General features: G+C 40.3%; 1 protein-coding gene across 7 annotated transcripts in view; it reads right to left on the reverse strand.

The window, feature by feature from the left end:
- Positions 1 to 18504, reverse strand: part of LOC113572988 (microtubule-associated protein 4) — a 65206-nt gene that overhangs the window by 35328 nt on the left and 11374 nt on the right. For 6 of the 7 annotated variants that reach the window (XM_027002982.2, XM_027002981.2, XM_027002979.2 and 3 more), the window contains exons 3-6: positions 15007 to 15202; positions 13151 to 13207; positions 1650 to 1769; positions 1039 to 1131 (exon numbers count right to left, since the gene is read on the reverse strand). In XM_027002982.2, the coding sequence (XP_026858783.2) occupies positions 1039 to 1131; positions 1650 to 1769; positions 13151 to 13207; positions 15007 to 15181 (445 nt within the window). In that variant the 5' untranslated portion in view covers positions 15182 to 15202. The remainder of the gene's footprint in view (positions 1 to 1038; positions 1132 to 1649; positions 1770 to 13150; positions 13208 to 15006; positions 15203 to 18504) is intronic. The other variant, XM_027002977.2, reaches the window with a different exon arrangement.

Below are 18504 nucleotides of genomic sequence, written 5' to 3' on the forward strand. Positions count from 1 at the left end.
TTTATTGTATTATTGATCAATCAATCAATCAGCCAGCCAATCAGTAATTACCAGCACTCGCCTCAAATAGCAGAGGATAACTTTGCAGATAGCAGATTGGGATTCTATTCTTGCCAATGCATCAGGAGTCACATTTGAGGTGAGATTTAGCAACAGACAGCCTCTCTCAGAGCAGCATGTGGAGATACAGAGTCATTTAAAGGTGCACTCATTAGACTTAGGCACACTAATGGCCTTCCTTAATGTGCGAGTGAACTAGTTTCAGGGAAAAGTGCTTTTCTAAATGTCAAGATAAAATCAACATGCTCTCTCTGTTCTATCACTGAAGGAATATCTCAGGTAGGCCTAAATCTACAAGAACAATGATAATAAAAATTGCGTGTGTGAGATTTCAGACGTTTATTTCAGTTTCCTATCCAATCAATTCTGTTTTATCTCTATAGAAACACTACAAAAACTGGTTGAACGGTATATTCAGATGCAGGCTTGTATTTTTGTGTCTTTAAAATTCCACATTTGCTTTTCTTTCACTCAGTGGATCCAAATGGCAAACTTGACTAGTCCCCTGATTGGTAAATCTACAGATAATGACAGTGGTCTCATGCAACAAGATAATTACTGTTTCTGCTTGTACCCAACACCCGATCCAACCAGTGACTGTTTTGGGAAGGTGCTGTTTAAGAGGATCACACAAGTTAGATAGGACATATCTGGTGTTGGGATATCTAGTAGTGAGCCTGGAAGTCTAGAGTACTGTCCTAGAGTAATATATAGATACAGCATATAGATACAGCAAATTCACCTAACCCAGCAAAAACAGCATTCAGACAGTACACACACTAACCAATTAAAGACATCCTAATGCTAAAAATGTTAGGAGTCACACACGGTGCTCAGGATATGACAGCATTTTTGTTAGACTGACTTACACTAACTTTAAGACTAATATCTTGGGTCACTGTAGTACAAGTACTAACCAAAGTTTGTTTAACAAGTCTGATAGCAAGAACGTGCCATTAGTTGGGTAAAGACATTAACCTGAAAAAGGTCCCATCAAGTCAGTGTCCATCATCTGGGAGGGGTGGGACGAAGCAACCCACTGATCAGAAAAAGCAGCTACAGAGCCTAGGGCTGGCAGGAGGCAGAGCCAGGGAGAGACAGGCGAAAACAGAGACAGTGTCACAAAGAGAAAGATTGTTTTTGCACTTCAGAGATGCTGAGGAAAAGATGTCGGGGGGTGGGGGTGGGGGTGGGGGGGTTGGAAAACAGAGAGAGAGAGAGAGAAAGACAAAGACAAGAACAGAGATAGAAACAGAGATGGCACAAGCAGCCACAAGCATCAACCACACCCAAAATCAAAACATGAAGGACAATTTAGCAATCAGTTTTATTTATTTAATTATTTGGAGGACACTGATATGTGAAATGTGATTTCAAACATAATTAATAATAATATTTAATATTAATAATGATTCATAAGAATACATTTTAATCAGCCTGTGAGATACATTATGTCTAAAAATATTTTTAACTCATCATCACTCAGCAACAACACAGATTAACGTACCATTTATATAATTCATACAGCCTGCCATTAGTTAGCATGACTTAATTACACAGCACACTTTTTAGCAAAGATTAACTCTCACCTGGTAGTATGTCCGATGCTAAGGCGTGCTGACCTATTAGATGTGGCCGCACCTCCCCTCGTGTCTCTGCAGGCGATGCTAAAATCTGTCCTCCTGGTGTTACTGACGAACCTAAAATGCCTGCAAAAAAGAAGAAAGATCAGTTCCTATCTCTGCTTAGGAGGCAAAAACACATTTAGACAGGTATTTGCATTTTCCACTGCAACAGCCATTCCCCCAAACTCACCTTCATGCCAGTCACAGAGAGCAGTATAATCCCTTGCACATATCAGTTTAAAAACCTCATGAGGGTCGATAAGCTCTGGTGATAAGACGTCTGATGAGCTCTGTTTAGCACTCCCGAGCCCATGCACAGCCTGAGCAGCAGAAAAGGCCTGAGATGTGGCCCTGTGTGTGTGTGTGACTGGCAGTGTGCACCCTTGCCCTCCTGTCTCAAAGAACTACCATCCAATGTGGAGTGGCTCTTGTAGCCCCAGCAGGGAGAAGACATGCCCACCCACTGACCCAACACCACCACCACCACCATCCCCCACACTAGCCCTCCCCCTCCCTCGAGTTCTTGGGGCTTATAAGGGTGATGTTGAGAGGGGTTCACAGGGCGGCATCCAGAATCACTGGAGCACCACGGGAACTGAAAAAGGCAGACAGTGCTCCCAGGACCTCTGCTCAGGCTTGCTGCTGGTGATCACATGGATCTGCTTTTAATTTGAGTACGATGGTCATTGCATATACAGCACACCTAGCGGGAGTGGCCTGTGTCTTGGAAATTGATAGAAACGTAAAGTTCTCTTTTATTTAAGGGTGTCAGTTGTTTAAGAACATCTATTCATTTTACACTCGTATATAGAAAAACAGCTGCAGTCCCAACACTACTTAACAAAGAACATGAAACAGGAGAACCTGGCACGTGCGGCACATCGAAAGAGGAAAAAAATCTCAGAATTTCATGTCTTAGACAGAGAATCCAATCAGTGTGTGAGGCATATGAAGAAGGCAGAAAGATGACAGGGGGTAATGTGATGGTGACATGAATTACGGTGATACACACAAGTGCATTAAAGTCTGCAAGGCTGGACATAAAAGGAAGTGAGACAGCTGGTCCATGTAGAGACAAGGACACCAGATAGGTCAGTCTGAGGATTATGACACCTGCAGCACCAACTACACTCAGCCTTGGTAATAGAGTGCTGTAATCTGCTAGTCTGGGAGCAACAACAACAACAACAAAAAAGAAAAAAAAAACACAGAGGAGCTAAATTTCCACAGATGTCAGGTAGAGGCAAGCAGCCCAGTCGGATTTATTTTCCATATCTGATCCTTAGTTAACCTTGTACAATTAACTGGATAATAATCTATAACACATTCGTGGGCTTCTATGAGAAGCTGCCTGCAGTACACCAGATGAAATGCTCTGCAAGTATTTGGAAGCTTCACAGAGGTTCATACAGCATGGAAATTAAATGTTTTTCTGAAAAGTGCACTGAACAAACAACTGTGTAGTCAAATCAAGGTTAATCACATTATCTCATGAGACACAATCATCCAGATTTATGAGAAATGGCACATTATCAAATTATGGAATTGGAACCCTATTCTATCTCATCTGATCAAGGATAAAGGACAATTTCACCAGCATTAAATGTAACTCCTGTAGTGGTTATGCAAGTGGAAGTTAATTCAACTCAACAGGCACTGTAAGTTATTTCAGTTGTGAAAGTCCTGTGAAAGGGACCTGAGGAAAAACAGCACCCCAGTGAACAAGTGGCAGACACAAAAACTGTAAGAGGAACAGAACTAAAGAACAGAATCCATGGTTAATAAGGGGGTGGAAAGGCATAAGACTCTGAGCTCTGCAGACAGTGTAAATAGAGAAATTGAATGTTTTATTAAAAACTGAAGACAAAGTGAGAGAGAGTGCATGGGACAGATAAGTAAACTATGTGTAAAATATGTAGCATTAAAAATAGACAAATCTATGCTACTGTGCCAGGATTTGTAGTGGCTCCAAGAGTGAAATCTCAGAAAACCTGGGTAACCTCCCCAAGGTTGATCAACTGTCAAACCATAAAATTGTCAATCCATTTGGGGGGGTTTGGGGGTGAATGAAGGGCAACTAGTGGTGCAGGGCCAGGAGTGATGTTGGTGAGGACAGGGAGTGCTGGGGAAAGCCCTTTGGGGGTTTCAAGTTTGGCTGTTCGGCTGAGCTTTGCTTGCAGGAACTTTGAGTGTCCGGGAGGCAGATGGGAGATTTCTCATGGAGTCGGAGCAATACCCTTCTGCCCCAGCCTCCCTCTGTTCATCACTACTTGTCTATATACCACCCCCCTATTGGCTTTGTCTGACCTAGTTTCTTTGTACTGCTGCTAGACGTTTGCCAACAGTGATTCTCCCCCTTTCCCGCTAAACTCCAGTTATTTTTACCTCAGTCACTTTGTTGTTGAGGACATGCGCCACACTGCAAAGCTTGCCTGACATATTTGGGTGGTGAGCTGCCGGCACACTGCCAACATGACTGGCCGTCTGTCTCTGCTTTTCCACTGCCTTGTTATATAATCAAGACCAACAGGACAATGCCATAACCAGATTAATGCAGAAACCACTCCATCACATGGCTCTTCTCCGCAACACAGACAGTTACGCAAGGAACTCTACTAGACTGAACGATAACATAATTGAGGACAAATCATAATGGAGGAGAGGGAGAGTAAATCACTGCTGGACGCAGGGAGAGGAGGAGGAAGAGTCGTCCTCTGTCTGACCCCATACCCACCCTGGACACTCATAGGCAGGCCAAGCTCGATATCAGGCCATGAACACACAGCATGCAGAACGTTCTAGGAGTTTAAATAAAGGCTACATGTGAAACAGCCTCTTGGGCTCAACATACCATGAGATAAACATCATCTTCATGAGTAAACTGTTACTTTAACAGGATGCTAATTCAGGACAGGAAAACCTTTTATATTGTGTTATTCCAGTTTTAGCAGCAAAAGTGCCACTGGGGAAATCTAGCTATAATGCATTGCACTTCATGAAAAAGGTGAACTGAGAGTATTAACTTGCAAAGCAGAGGTTTCACAGCACTAAAAGTAAATAAAATGGAATGGTAATGACTGAATTACTCTTTAGAAGTAAGAGTTTATGTGATAAGGACATAAACGTTAGCCTGCCATGATAAAATAATATGGTCTCCAATTTTATAACTGCGCTGGAGCGTTAAAACCTATCACCATATAAATTTTTTTTTTTAGGTCATTACGTATAGAAAATTATATAAATTAAATCATTCGTCACATAACAGTTATGTAAATATTAATTTTATTCTCATCGAAGGAAAAATAATAATAATAATGCTTTGAGTGGCATATATTTTGGTATGGCGACTGATGACCATGTACTTCCCTGACAAGTTTACTCATCCATAAATCTTTGTTAACACCTGCTGATCAGGTGCTCAGTTTAACCCAACTTCTTTATGTAATTGCATCGCACAGCGCCAGATTTGTCTGCACCAGTCATAAAAATAGCAAACACACCCACACGCTCCTGCACCATGGTATTATGTCTTATTTCTGTGCTTGTGCAGCATACAAAAATAGAGCCCTACAACATATATAATATAATGTATTATAGAATGTATATCAAAATAAAACTTGATGGGTATAATTCACATCTACCCACCAACAGGCCATACTCATTTCCCTGGCGCTTTAGACAAAGAAAATTTCCCTGACTGAAAAGCTCTGTGATGACACTAGGCAAATAAAGTTAACCTATGAACAAATTAAACAAGTTGATGAGAGAAAAGGACAGATGCAATGAATGAATATCATTCAGTATTCATACATTGTGCCACCCCTGTGGAATTACATATATTTGCACATATTCCTCCACATAAAAAACATGTTGTTGAAGTGAGAGCTCTATATAATTTACAATGGCAATATTGTTATACCACAAAAAAGCTTATTTTGCAACAATCAATCAATTATAAATTAACACCTTTCACTACAAACATGTTTAGTTTTATTTATATTTATTCTTCACAAAGAGACTGAGCAGCAGTTTCCATCAGATGATTCAGCTTCTAGAACAGAGCTTTATTTGTTCAAAACTAAATGGAAATTCGTCTTTTGCATATTCCAGTTACCCTTGTGACACAAGCACTCCCCCCGCACCCCTCAGATACAATTATCGCAAACATTTCTTACAGGTTACGTCTGCACAATAGATTACTTGTTAATCATTATAGCAATATTCACTTTTTAAAACCCGATACTGCAGAAACCTGCAGAAATATGCATATGCCCATTCAGCGTTACCATGTCATGTCTTTGTCCAGATGGCTAGATGATTAGTGTGCAGTTATCCTAAATTAGTGAGAATTTCCAGGACTGGAAAAAGGAGATCACTAAATATAGTGAAATGAAAAACAAACAAAAGAACTTCAAAGCTGCTTGTTTAACACAAAAAGTTAAATAGCCAAACTGTGCTAATATATAGCAATAAGATTTTTATTGTATAAGCTTGAGTTGAATTTTATACCTTTCTGATCTTACATCATGCTTTAAAATTACCCCTCATTTTCTCAAACACAACAACGGTGCCCTTTACACAAATCCAGTTGGCCTGCTGCTGAACCAATATCAACCTCCTTCTTCATTGCCTGAGCTGCCTCATACCCCAGATTCAGAGCAGGAGCGGACACACGCATACACGTGCCTGTGCGTGTGCGCACGCACGCACGCGCACACACACACACACACACACAAAAACATGCACACAAGTCAATATAAGGAACAAGCAAGACTATTACTGCTCCTGCACTACATTTCTAAACATTTTCAAGAGGAGCTTATGCATTTGAACTGTTTTTGTCTAATTTCAGGAAAACCTCATGGTCTTAAGAGTTGTGGAATGTCTTTAAAGACTTTTATCAAAATCTATTACTTTTCTAGGAATGCTAGATTTGCTGCAGATTTTTATGTTTTGACAAGGGTCAGGTGCATTATGTATATGTATTATGAATTACACTGTGAACAGTTTACAGAACAAATCGAGCTGATTGAGAACTAAATGACATTCACTGAGCAACATCAACCTGTGCAATCGACCCACTGTCAGAAAATGGATTATAGATGTCAATCAGCGCTTTGAAAAAATAATGACAGTGTAGAAATGAGTTCCTCATTCACTGGGTACTTTACCTAAATGCCCTCCAGCATTCCATTCTGCACAACACACGGCACGCAGCTCCTATGTGTGTGTTCCTTGTGAAACAGACAGCCGTCGGCCAGGTGGCAAATGCAGCTGGTGGGAGGGCGGGACCTAGTGAAAGGGCGTGGCCTGGCATGGCTCCTTGCCAATAAAGGAACTGTATGTGCAGGAGGAGAAGCAGGCAAACAGACACACACGATTATAGGGGGGTTGTAAGTAGGCCGGCCTGACACCCCCGCCCCTCCCCCTCGATCCCCTGAGACAGCACAGCAGAGAAGTGTGGTCCTGCCCCGCCCAGCGCTGCACTTCCCTACTGGAGCACACGCTCACCCCATCGCCGTGACGAGAATGAGACATTGTTAAGGGCAGCAGCAGTAATGATGGGTGTGCCAAGTGTCACAAGTGGAACATGAAAGTCTGCAGAATCGATGTCAGGAAAAGCATTTTCATAAGAGAATGCTGGATTCTAAATTTGTGATACTGCAGTGATAACAGAATTTGTAAGTTCACTGAAACTGAAAATGTGTCAGTATATAAGGGCTTGAACAGCAGCATGAAGGGGATCTCTCTGAGGCTCTGGCACACCACCACTACTACTGGTGTGCATGCAGAAAATCTGGGCTACATTTTACAACAAGGTGAAAGGCATGGCAGCTGTGTTAATCCCCTAGATGGTTCTGAGCACCATGGAAATTTCCACAGAGCTTTTAAATAAATAGAAAAATGGCTCTACAACATTACACAAAGAGTAAATGTTTTCAAAGAGAAGTCAAGCCAGAACAATCTAGTAACCTGTTTCCTATTTCCAATACAATATTTATTTGTAACCTACAATATTTATTTAATAAATATTTCACATAAATATTTAAAGAAGCCAAGAACAGAATAGCAAGTCTTAGACATAGCCAGTTACAATTAGGCAAAGACTTTATTGGTGATATGCAGAACAGAAGAACAAAGAGCATTGTGTAGTCTATGCAGTCTTACTATAAAACAGCAGCAGATCTGCGTGTTGCACTGTAAAATCCAAATAAAGGTACTCAAATGTGTTAAAAGCTGCCTTGTTTCAATTAATAATGTAATGCTACTAAATATATATTACACTAATAATAATAAAAAAACATTATTAAGCATATAACAACAATAACACAAATAAAGTCTGTGTAACTCAAATGGTTGCAGGAATTTTCTGTGTGTGGACCAAGTGTCAAGAACCACAACTACCAATGTAACATAGAGAGTGTATAAGACAGGCTTCCCAGAGTCCAGTCCAGAAAACCCCTCTGCACTCCACAGCTTTGGGTTATCCTCATTCTAAAACAGCCATATCATATTATTAACTACTCATTAAGCCATGTGTGTGTCAGGAGCTTTCAAGAAGGAAATACATGAAACTGCACACGGATCACCTCGACTAGAGGTAGGAAACACAGATGAAAAGTAAAAAGAAAAAGTACACATGCATCAAATTCAAAACACAAATTCAAACAAATTCAAAAAGTGAAAATACAAATTAGGCTATTAGATGGCAAGCATTGCTTAGAGAACAGTAAATCACACTTTACTTCACACAGTGTCTTCTCAAGGATAACACCAGGATATGTGTAACAGAAAAAAATGTGTCAATCAAGAGAATAATTAGGAGTTAAGCTTCTCAAACCACACAACCAGTTGTGAACAGGAATAGGAAACAATAGAAACTACATATAAAGCATATAACTAGAAAACACTGCTGTACATCTAAAATCAATCTACTTTGTTAGACAAAAAGCCTAAAAGCAGTGGTTATGTAAAAGCTGAGACGGAGCAGATTAGGAGCAGGGCTGAAAGTATTACTAAGGTGCGGGTATGTGTCCCCAATAAGAATAGCCGAAGACTCTGCAGCCTAGTGAGTCTTGACATAGTTAGACATTATAATGGAGGGATGCAGGACAATAACTAAATTTAACAGCCCATTGTTTATATGGTTTTTCACTGTGCATTTGTGTTAAATAGAATAAAATACCATTTTCCAAGCCAACATGCAAAGCCTCTCCTGATAATGTGCTATATCTTGGTTTGCCAATTACTTGAGAAACTAAGATGCTGTGTGGGGGGGGGAGGGGGGGTGCGCTTATGGGAGAAGTGAAGAAGTGAAGAAGCTAAATTTGTGGCCAGAGTGAGGTTATGAGAAAACAGAAGCAGCAGCAGTGGTGCAGATGCATGAGCATACTCAAGTCACACACCACCATGTGTATGTGTGGGTTTGTGATGAGGATGTACACGGGGACAGTCGTGTGTCACACTAGTATGTCACTAGAAGACATATCTCAGCTGCCCATGAGCTATGAAACCCTGGAAGAATCCTGTGTTCTGTGTGCCCTACATACTGCTCCATCCCAAAGGGACATGGTAGCAAGGAACTGATCGAATAGTTCTATCTGCAGTCACTATGCTTATTTTTTTTTTAAATTGGTTTTGTGGGTTTTTCATTCGTTAATCTGTGGTAAGTACTATGAAGAGGTTAGCATTATACATTTCTGAGGACCAAAGTATGTGTATGTGTATGTGTGTGCATCTTTGAGATTTGCGATATCCATGTTGTAACTTGATATGCATGTTGCTTGTCTCTTCCCCCAGCAAGCAAGACCCTGGGGCAGACACTGCCCAGCCCAGAAGGCTGGGTAGAGGGGAGTGGTAGTGCTTATCCCCACAGGGCTCCGACAAGTCCTTTGGTATGGTGCAGCTGCAGATTGGTGGCCTGGTGAGACGGCTGTGTGTGCTGAAGACAGGGAAGGAGGCGCTGGGAGGCAGACGCAGGTCTAAGCCATGGACAGCAGCGGCAAAGCTAGACCTCTGCAGCACAGAAGAGGGCAGGAGGGTGGAGCAGGATGGAGAGGTGGTGTTGGAAGACAGTGACAAGCCAGAAAATGAAGCAAAAGAGGAGAGGAGTGATGGTGATGTGTGGGTCATGGGTGTGGAGAACAGTGAATAAAATAAATTGGCAAAATGAGGATGAAAAACAGAAGGAAGGTTTGAGAATGGCATTGTGGGGCAGTAGGTCCAGTGAGGGGGGCAGTTGGGAGAGAATAAAAGTGCTGGTTAGTACTTGATCATAACAGGATCAGGTGTGTCAAGCAATCCAACCAATCAGTCCCTCTCGCCCTTCCCCTCCATTTGCTTTTCATGCGCATGCACAGAAAACCTCCCCACGATAACATGCACAGAAGCCCACCCGTGATGGCATGCACAGCAAAGCTCTAATCCAGCACTAAGGAAATGTTGTGCTACCAATGATTAACCAAACATTTCTAGCACTTATTGTTTGGTAATGTTTGGTATTGAACTGTTATTGTTGTTTGATATGGTACTTATACTCATTTCTTCAGGGTATCAGCACTGACTCCTGTATTTAGCAGTATTCTAGTTCAACAGTATCATTGACCCTAACCTACTGTACTGGCTAGAATACATTCTATGAGTAGATGGCAAAACACTTTTATAAGTCGCTCTGGATAAGAGTGTCTGCTAAATACTGAAAATGTAAATGTTCAATATGGAGTCGCTTATAGAGTGCTCTAAATTCCCTGTCCTAGATATGGAATGCCTAGCAAAATGCAAGTTCTCATAATGATAAATGGAGTCTTTACTCAAAAAATAAGATATCGCATCTGGGGTCAGTGTGGTGAAAGTGAAATGGTGCAAGAGCGGCACCACCAGGACACAGAGTGTAAAACCTAGAGTGACCTCTCCATCAGCACAGCCGACCAACGCTGAGGTCGATTTGACTTGACTGTCTTCTGCACATCCAGAAGCAGATGCTGGCCTGAAGGCTGCAGAGAGGGCAAGGTCACACGGCGTGCCTGGTGAACCCAGAGAATGGCAGACTGGCACCAAGCCATCCCATGTACCATCATCCTCATAATAGGCCACTAGCAGGGAAAGGGCATGCTGGCAGAGGGACTCCCAGAATGCTCCATTCACCCTGCCCCCTACCCTGTGCAAAGCTTTTTGCTCCAGCATGTCAAGCTGGACCACATTTACATTTATGGCATTTAGCTGACACTCTTATCCAAAGCGACTTATAATTATGACTTTTCACAATTTTTTTGACTGAGTACAAGTTGAGCAATTGAGGGTTGAGGGCCTTGTTCAGGGGCCCAACAGTGGCAATTTGGCAGTGGTAGGGCTTGAACCAGCAACCTTCCAATTACAAGTCAAGTACCTTAAGCACTGAGCTAGCATCAGACTGGGCTTAGAGAGGACATGAGCTATTGTTGTATCGGTCAGAGAATAGAAGTATTACAGTACCCTTTAAGCCCACTTTAATACTACTACTACTATTACAGACAACACTCATATATATACATAGACTGAAAAACAAACAAACAAAAACATTCTCAATACATGGTTAATTGTATTGTACACTGAATTGCAGACAAAGTTTAAGATCTTTATTTATTAATTTTTCTCAGAAATGAAAGTAGGCCTATAATGCATAATGGGCTTAAAGAGTACACTTATCCAAGGACTTCAACAAAAAGCTTTAAAAGGGCAGAGCTTGAAAGCTGAACTCACAAACAATTACACATAGTTACACACTGCACAGCATGCAACAACTTATGTTTCAGCATGACAAAACTAAATGGGAAAAAAATCAAATAAGAATGTCAACATGGATAAAATTTTGACCCTAGACTTCATTAAGATGAAGTAAACTTCTCTCTCACAAAGACTGACCTGCATAACAAAAAACCTGCAACAAACTACACTGCTGAGTCCAATGAGGTGTTGGAACAAACCAAAAAACTATTGTCAACTAGTAATACACAGGAATGAGACTAATTTGAAATGTCTAAAATATTAAGCCACTTTAGAGTGCTTGAAATGAGGGCAATTTTTTTTCTCTCACCCACTATTGTAGCGGAAATGAAAACAGTAAGTGTCTGGGAGCAATTACCCATGGAAGATCTAGGCACAGTGAAAGATGTGGAGATAAAATTTCAAATTTAAAATCACCTCAGTACTCATGCTTTTAATGCAGTATTGTGAGAGGCTCACATCTAAGTGAATCAGTCTAATTTTCATCTACATCACAACCTAGACCAGTAATCACACAATAAATGTGGGCCATGTGAGAAGGAGCCCAGAGCATGAAACACAAAGCATGTCAGACAACTGAGAAAACAGAGGGTTATCTCCTCATCCAGAAGGTAAGCAGGAACGGAAAAACTTAAACTATGCCAGACTACACTTCAGCTCATAAGATTTTGTAAACAATGCACATGAACTGAAATTAGTGCCAAGTGATACAAATAACTGGGCTTTTACTTCGTTGTTGATATTCTGAGTTACTTACTCGGGTTATATGAGCTGTTAAGACACTCCAAGAGGATTGCATGGATTATTAGAAGCAATATAATCTGTTTGAAACTATGTGTATCTTCCATAAATGTAGACAGCTGATGCCAGTTCAGTGGTGGGTTCAGTGACTGTGCAGGAACAGACAGTGCTGGGCCAACACCCTGACCAAAGAACTGCTCAGCACATAACTGTTAAAGCATTTGGTCATTTTATTTAGTCATAGAAAATTAAGACTGATGTACCCAAAGAGACATACTAAAATGGAAATCAGACACAGTAGCCCCCTCAATCACAGCAATAAATGTGATGAGTGAAATGAAAAATATTTAAACCCTTTCAGTACTGGTAATACAAGTTATTTCTGATGCCTTTAATCCTAGCAGATTACCAGCCACGTGGATGATAGGTCATCATACATGTTTACATGTTTTGAGCGCAGAGTTACCTCCTCTAAAACCATAATCTCAACCAAGACCATGATTTTTAATCTCTAATCATAATTAGTCTATTTTTCAATATGATGATCATCTCTTACATTCAATAAATAAATAAATAAATATATAGAAATAAAAATATTGTTTACTAAATTTCAACAAATGAACAACAATGACTACACATTGCTGCAAATACAATGGGAATAAGTCCAAGGCGACAATAAGTACATATGACGGACGCTAACATTAGCATAAATACAACAGAAAGAGACAAAACACAAACCAGTGGAGCTGGGCACACATCCCACCACTATTTGTTTGTCATCATATTTTTAACTCTGGATTGCAATGCTTGCTCCTAAAACTTGGGGGAATGACAAAAGGAAGAAAAATGATAATGGGGGAAAAAAAAAAAAATAAAAAAAAAAAAAAAAAAAAAGAATCAAGGTAAAAAGAAATAAAAATGGTGTGTGACCAGGAGTCCAAGGATATTACGGTACATCTTACCAGGTTTCTGTGCCCCTTGGGCATCCTTATCTCCATTCTCCAACACTGCATCTGTTTCTGCACACACACACACACACACACACACACACACACACGCACGCACGCACGCACACGCACATCACTGCAGGACTGAATGGAATGCCCTTAAATGTACTAAGTGAACACATTCCCATCAAACCAATGCCCTGCCCAGTACTCACAAAAGGTCTGCCACAGCCGATTCAAAATGCACAGCAACATAGCCAAAGAAGCATGGTGCTAGATGAATCACTTTGGTATAGCAAGTTAGGCAGTTTCACAGAGATATACCACATCTGTGTTGTAAGCCATTGCTACTATGCCCCTCACTGCTATGCCAATACTGCTAAAGTGAATGGGGCTCATTTTCAGACATGAGCAAACTCTGGGGCCATCCAGATAGCATTCATTCAGACAGAGACCAGTATTGTTTTGATGGATATACCCCTCTCCTCTGTTTTTGATGTACAACAAACTAATTTAAAACCAGTAAATCCCTCTGGCATTTCAAGCTACTGGTTCAATGCTTCATAAAAAAAAATGAAATCTGATAACAGACAACGTATCTAAAAACTGGAAAAGCTGAAAATAAGTATACAATATAGGCTCAGTACACAACTAGCAGTTAGGCCTATTTATACCTACTCAGTTTTGAAATGAATAAGTAAGCCTCGGTTCAGTTACACAGAGGCCTTGTTTCGACTCATTGCCCTGTAGGTGCGTCTACTGCTAACAACATCAAAGCCATATTATTTTTCCAAATAAAGGAGGACAAAACAAAACCAATAAATACACAGGAAAAGGGTGAAATATGCCAGCTTCATATTTTTCACTGCCAGTCTGACAGAACTGTATTCTCAGATACACATATCTTCTCATGCTAAAACGAGATGAAGAAGTCACGCAGAAGGAGAAATCCGCATATGAATCACACGCACCATGTGAACACAGACGCCGAGCGAGTGCCACAAGCATCAGGCCGAGATTATATCTGTAACAAGGTCACACAGGTCTCCTTGAGAAGAAAAGATTACTTTAATTTAACTCTTTTTGATAGGCAGAAATGTGAATTCTGTGGTAAATGTGATTCTCCTCATATAAAATTTTCATTCTTTGGTGAGACTATCAACAGAGTTCAGTGCATGTCTAGTGAGAGAGAGATCTAAATGGGTAAATTCATTTTCATTTTAAAACATCTGCCAAGCACTGTGAGTAATGTATGGACTTGCCCTCTGGACACATATGTTCTGAAACATAAGAGTGAGCTGCCATTTGCATCCTTACTGAAGGTTTCTGAAGAGAAACACTGTATACCTAATTTACATTGAAACAACTTTATTTTACTCAGATTGCTATCCACTTTCTCCACTAAAAAGGAAGCTTTGTGAAGACATCCCAGCTCCCACCTACCAACAGCATGGACCTATGTACAAGAAAAAAAAATAAAAATAAAAATTTAGATCAACTCCAACATATCCAAGCATGCCTTTGCCACGCATTCCAAAATACTCAAGCAAGGTTCTGCCATTAGCTCCAACCAGAGGGTTGGGGGAATACTCTGCCCTCCCTCACTCCTGAAAGAGCACCTTTATTCATGTCAACCCAGACAAAAACCTGAAGCATTCTCTTTTAAAGAGTAATAGTCTTCTGTAGGACATATTTAAAGTCCCAATCAACTATTTTAACAAGGCTGGCAAAGTGTGGACAAGATGTGATTATGCTGCCATAACAATGTTATGATAAAACATGTCCAGGAACATCTAACATTTCCATGTGATCAAAAACACCTGCTTTGTTTTGTTGTTTTCTTGCAATATATTACAAAGATCTGGACTCACCCTTGTCATCGTTGTCCAACAGTGGGATGTAGTCGGTCTTGCCCACTGTCTCGCCAACCTTGTCCTCAAAGGTCTCGGCCTCCAGCGATGCTATAAAATCCTTCTGCACCATGTTCTCCTTCACATCCGGTGCCACACTGTCACTCAGAGCATCACTCAGCCTCAGGTCTGCCATCACTCCGCTGCCACACACAGGCTACAATATAAGTGAATACATTAGCAAAAGGGAATAATTGGAAGTTTAAAATCCTTGAAGCAATAGGTATAATGACTTGAACTGTCAATACAGCATTGTGTTATATTATGGATTTTTAAAACTCTTCTAGAACTTACAACCACTAGAGGACAGTGTAGGAGGGCTGAAATGGATGAAATTAACTGCAACCATAAAAAAATACAATATAATAATCAATAGTAGTTTTTTGTGCCATTTATCACCATTGTCTTTCAATTTATTAAAATGTATATTCTCAATCTTTATGTCAATATCTTTTCTTCACCATCTCAGTCAGAGAGGTAAAAGTTTACACAGTTGAGCACACAAACCAGTTTTATAAAGCTCACACATCATGCCCATCCCAGAATCTGTCTGTCGCTCACTCACTCTCTCCTCTCTACTGAGCAGGAATAGAAACAAGGCTAACATTTTATTCTGATATTTTTATCTGATGCATTATTAAGACTTCACAAAACAGAGGACTGAATTAATTACTGAAGAGTTCCACTCTTCTCTCCAAAGAGCAAATTAGACTACCATTTCTGAACCCTCACTGGCAGATGATACTATTCGGTCCTATATCTGCAGAAATGTTCTACAACTGAACATTTATCAACATGACAAAAAAAACCTGATGAATCACAGAACTGGGTAGCTCAGCAGTCTTACTCTGCAGACTAGCTCATTGTTCATGTCAGAAAGGCTCTATTACCCATTAGCCTCTCCATGCACCTCAGCTAAAATAAATCACTTTGGAAAAAAGTTTTCCTGAAGCTTTCCTGGTAGAGCAGGTAGAGTAGATTCCTAACAACAAGAATGTGTGTTTGATTCCCCTGGAGCACATATACTAATAAAAATATAAGTTGACTGGATAAGAGTGTCTGCCAAATACCATAACATGTTTTAAAAAGCCTCAGATATATGGCAAATAATAATCTAAAGTTACAGAAAACCAAAAAAAAAATTCAGAAAACAATAATTGTCGGTTGCATGTACATGTACAGTTACATGTAAAGACTTGCTGCATGTATGCCATGACAGGTTCCCTTATCTAGTCCTCTCTTGATGATGGGGAACTGGCTGATTGGAGGCTCGCCCATGACAAATTCGGCTGGTTTGAGATCTGGTATGTGAGTGGGCAAATGGTTTATACCATTTTCATGGCAAGCAAAACATGCATTTCCCATTCATACCAAGCTACAGAGGAGAGGCAATGGTTGCTATTCTAGAAAACAGCCTTTCATAAGAACAGAGGGAAGAAAGGACACAGAACACTAAACCGCATGGCACACTAATCAGGTGTTTAGTTCAACCCTAAAGTAGTAAATCTTTGGGTATCTTCTGTGGTAGATAAAAAAAAAAGCCTTTATGACTTTTTATTGCGATTCAGCAAAACTGTTTCAGATCGTCTTCTAAAAGCCTATGACAAAACGCCAAGCAGGCAAAGTTATGAAAAGCAATATAAAGTGAGTTAGGCCACAGGTGACAATATATCACCTAGTGCCATACCCACTTCTAAATTAAGATTTAATCTCACCAGTTAATCTTTGATTAAATACCTGGCACTATTTCTAAAGAGCAGTAAGTTGATGCACTGAATGGGCAAATATCAATAAAAGTAATATTTTTTTGTCTACATCATAGCCAGCCTTGCTTAGGAAATGCCCTGGTCTCTAGATGTAAGGGCCGGATAACCACTGCATCTGAAACCTTACTGCATAGCTGTTTTTGTCACTGTCTTGTGAGGTGTTTACTACAACTGATGCCAAGAGATGAATACCCAAAAGAGCCACCCTTATGAGGTTATAAGTGCTCACAGTTTTTAAAAACATCTGTAGCTAGCCCCATAACAGTCAGGTGTGTGGTATGTGATGACAGATCTAGTCTTTTCTCTGGTAATAATTAGCCTGTTCCAAATCCAAGACCTGCACTGGTGAGATTCAGGATCTAGCGGTTAAGTTAAATAATAAGTACATTTAATTAATGGACTGCCTTCCAGGGATTCTGTTTTAAGCCATGAGCAGTCCTAGTTATCTTGAATGGCTGTTTTACCCTAATAAAATGTGGTGGGGGTATACTGGAAGCCATTATGTTTTAACAAAGGAAGGATGCTGGGGAAAATCATGGATTTCCACAGCATGGTTTGATTTGACATGACTTACAGCTAGCACTATAGACTAAAACTTGTAGCTAGTTCTGTAGACATTATTCATTGTGTCTTTTGACAGTGACAAGGCCATTAATGGAGCTAACCCTAGTAAATGTTTTTATAAACAGGCTTGCATGTGTGCATACACACACCATCCACAAACATACCTAGGTAACACTCACTATAATCTTCTGTACATAAGATGTGTTTGATTTCCACACATACTGGAAGCTGAAGTCTGATGGGTGTGTCAGGAAAAGCTAAGTAGTTAGTGTACAAATTTGGACAGGACAGCCAGCAGTGGTATTTCCGAGTTGTCTTTCAATCTAAATGCAGTTCATTAGCGATTCGTCTGATGATGCACCTGAGTTGCAGATTAAGACCTGCCCATGGATCAGTCAGAAGAGAGGAAACAGGCACTGCATGGCATCTCACAGCTGCAGACTTGTCTGCCAAGGCCTGCATGTGTTCACTTCAAACAGAAGAAGCCCTACTCCTAACACCATCGGCACAGGCAGTCCACTCAGACTCTTCTAGGGAACATTTCCCATACCTTTTGCCTTGCCTGTACTGTAATAAGACAGGAGATGTTCAACAGAATGGTTTAAATTCTCTCTGATGTTAAACTAGTGGTTAGACAAATAAAACAGTCATCAGGTTAAGGTTGGTTACCCCAGCATTTCATCCATCATCTGAAAACAAATTTAAAGAAACAATAATTAACTCAAATAAAAATAACTGTCATATTTGCTAAAACATTCACTATGTCCTGACAGTATGTGAGAGAAAATCTGGATACATTTAAAAAAAAAACAACTTTTATTTTTAAATCAAGCTCTTCTAATGCAAGAATACACCATTCCTGAATCAAAACCATCAATCACAGCCAGGAGGAGTGGCTGACTCAGTGTCAATCACTGCTAGTGCACACCCATGCTCTTGTTCAGTCAATTGCAATCAGTGAGCAGCTTCAGAACCTTTTCAAAAGCAATGGTGGATAAACAACCATTGGTGAAAAACTGCCCATAACTCCTTTACCAACAACAGTTACATGACAAAGACAAGTAAACAAAAGATGACAAATGAAGAAAACCAAGCACAAAAACCCCCAAACAAACAAAAAAAACCCCCC

Source organism: Electrophorus electricus, chromosome 10 (genome assembly GCF_013358815.1).
Source record: "Electrophorus electricus isolate fEleEle1 chromosome 10, fEleEle1.pri, whole genome shotgun sequence".
NCBI lineage: Eukaryota > Metazoa > Chordata > Actinopteri > Gymnotiformes > Gymnotidae > Electrophorus > Electrophorus electricus.